Below are 2500 nucleotides of genomic sequence, written 5' to 3' on the forward strand. Positions count from 1 at the left end.
AGCTTAGGTATGTTGGAATGTTAGATATCGAGTTTTATATCAAGTAAGCGTATATAATGATTAAGTGATCATACAAGGGGAAATGCAAATTATTAATTTATAAAATTGCAAATTGTGTATGTTATCTTTTTAAAGAATATTAAGCACTTTTCATTAATAGAGGGATTTTCCTAAAAAAAGAAAGAAAAAAAATGATCAGTCCTGAAAAATATTCTGCCAGTAGTTTTTGCCAAACTCCCCTATGTACATTTTACAATGCACTTCAATCTGGCACGTTACGTTTACTGTTTAGGTCCTTCCTTTCTAATATTACTCCGTGTACTCAGAAATTTCTAGTCCTCCCTCCCTTAACCCCCTCTAACATTACCGATGGATACATTATGTTCACCAACCTGTCATCTTCCATTCTCTCTACAGGTCAAAAAACACTGTGCTATCTTTTCACCTAAGCTAATCATCTTATTACAAAATGTGAATACTTTTGTCTGTATATATATATATATATATATATATATATATATATATATATATATATATATATATATATATATATATGTATATATGTATATATGTGTGTGTATATATATATGTATGTATATATATATATATATATATATATATAATATATATATATATATATATATATATATATATATATATATGGTAATTTGAATGTTAGAACCATGAATCAGATTGGAAAATTAAAGCAAGTGGAGAATGGATTTATGAAATGTAGTTTGAATATGTTTGTCCTAAGTGAAATGCGTTGTAAGAGGATTAGTATAGAAATCTTAGACCAAGGCAATACACACACATACACACACACACACATATATATATATATATATATATATATATATATATATATATATATATATATATGTATATATATATATGTATATATATATATATATATATATATATATATATATATATATATATATATATATTCAGGAAGAACAGACACCAAGAGCAGAAAAGGTATTAACGGAGTTGAGAGCTTTAAATTGTAGATTGTTACTTGCAAAGTTTAGATCAAAGCAATGTAATATGATTTTGATAGTTTGCTATGAACAAATAAATGATACCCCTGAAGAAAGGAAAGATGAATACTAAGAAGAATTGCAGAATGTAATAGATGAGATCCCAGCGAGAGATATGAAAATTATGATAGGTGACCTCACCGCTAAAGTTGAGAGGTATAATCAAGGTATAAACAATGTGTGGGGTGTTCAAGGTCTTGATGAAGTTGCAAAAGAAAATGGAGCATATTTTATAAGTTTTTATTCAACCATCAATCTTGTTATTGGAAGTACTCTGTTCAGCACAAGGACATCTACAAATATACATGGACTTAACTATGTGGCAATTACAAAAATCAGATAGATCACATTGCCATTAATAGAGAGAGAAGGAAGACTGAGAAATGTAAGAAGCTACAGAGGTGCAAATATTGGTAGTGATTACCAGCTCCTCATTGTCACACTGAGAATGAAACTGAAAGCACCCAACAGAAATGTTGATAGCATACCTAGGTTTGATACAACTAAGCTTTTAGAAGATGAACACAGGAAAACATTTGCAATTGAATGTAGGAATCTATTTGCAGTCTCGGAGACTTTACAAGACGAAGAGCAGACACTAGATGAAGAATGGTGTGAAATTAAGAACATATATCAGTCAGTTGGTGGTGAAGTTTTGGACATGCAGTTACAAGGAGAAAACCATGGATGTCAAATGATACTTGGGATACTATTTAAAGGAGACAAAGACAAATTAATTGTTGAAGGTTTCCGAGGAAATAAAGAAAATTACAAGGTACAGCATGATAAGTATTCCAGTATTGATAGCGAGGTCAAAAGAAAAGCCAGGAATGACTGGGAGAATATTTAAACTGGAAAGCAGATGAGGCTGACAAATGTATGAATTCAGGTAGTGGCTGTAGTGTGAAAAATGCTCATAGAATTATTAATGAAATCTCTACTAGGGCAAAAAAAAAGAAGCGTGTACGTATCAAAAAAAGAGATGGAGCTGCTATAACAATAGAGCTTTCTTCTTAGTTCTACAAAATCTTTTAGGTATTATTTCATTGTCATACCATAAATTATGTCCATACAGTAACACCGATGGGTTCAAGCTCGGTCCCATCGTAGTCGCCCAGCAGAGGATCTAAAGGCGGCCACCTGCGACACAGGCAGGATTGTATGCAAGGGGTAGAGTGTCTCAAACCCTATCCCTTTGGCCCTCCATGGAACGGCCAGGCAAAGAAGAAGCCGTCCCTTGGGTGAGCGTTACCTACTTAACCTACTTTCCTTAACCCCCTTTTCTACATTTCATAGACAGGACTTTGACAGGCCTTAAACCCCCCCCCCCCCCCTCTGGCTCTTGCCTCTCTAGATTTCCCCCCTTCCCAAATATGAGGCTCGTATTTATTGGGACGTGAGAAGTATTCGTATCAGACCAAATTACAATTTCTAAGTAGACTGCATTTTTCCTAACA

At 33.1% G+C, this 2500-nt stretch overlaps 1 protein-coding gene across 1 annotated transcript in view; it reads left to right on the forward strand.

The window, feature by feature from the left end:
* Positions 1 to 1167: 1167 nt before the first annotated feature.
* LOC137620815 (pro-resilin-like) overlaps positions 1168 to 2500 on the forward strand; it is a 32440-nt gene continuing 31107 nt past the window's right edge. The window contains exons 1-2 of the mRNA XM_068351264.1: positions 1168 to 1312; positions 1610 to 1818. Coding sequence (XP_068207365.1) covers positions 1168 to 1312; positions 1610 to 1818 — 354 coding nt within the window. The remainder of the gene's footprint in view (positions 1313 to 1609; positions 1819 to 2500) is intronic.

Source organism: Palaemon carinicauda, chromosome 27 (assembly GCF_036898095.1).
Source record: "Palaemon carinicauda isolate YSFRI2023 chromosome 27, ASM3689809v2, whole genome shotgun sequence".
NCBI lineage: Eukaryota > Metazoa > Arthropoda > Malacostraca > Decapoda > Palaemonidae > Palaemon > Palaemon carinicauda.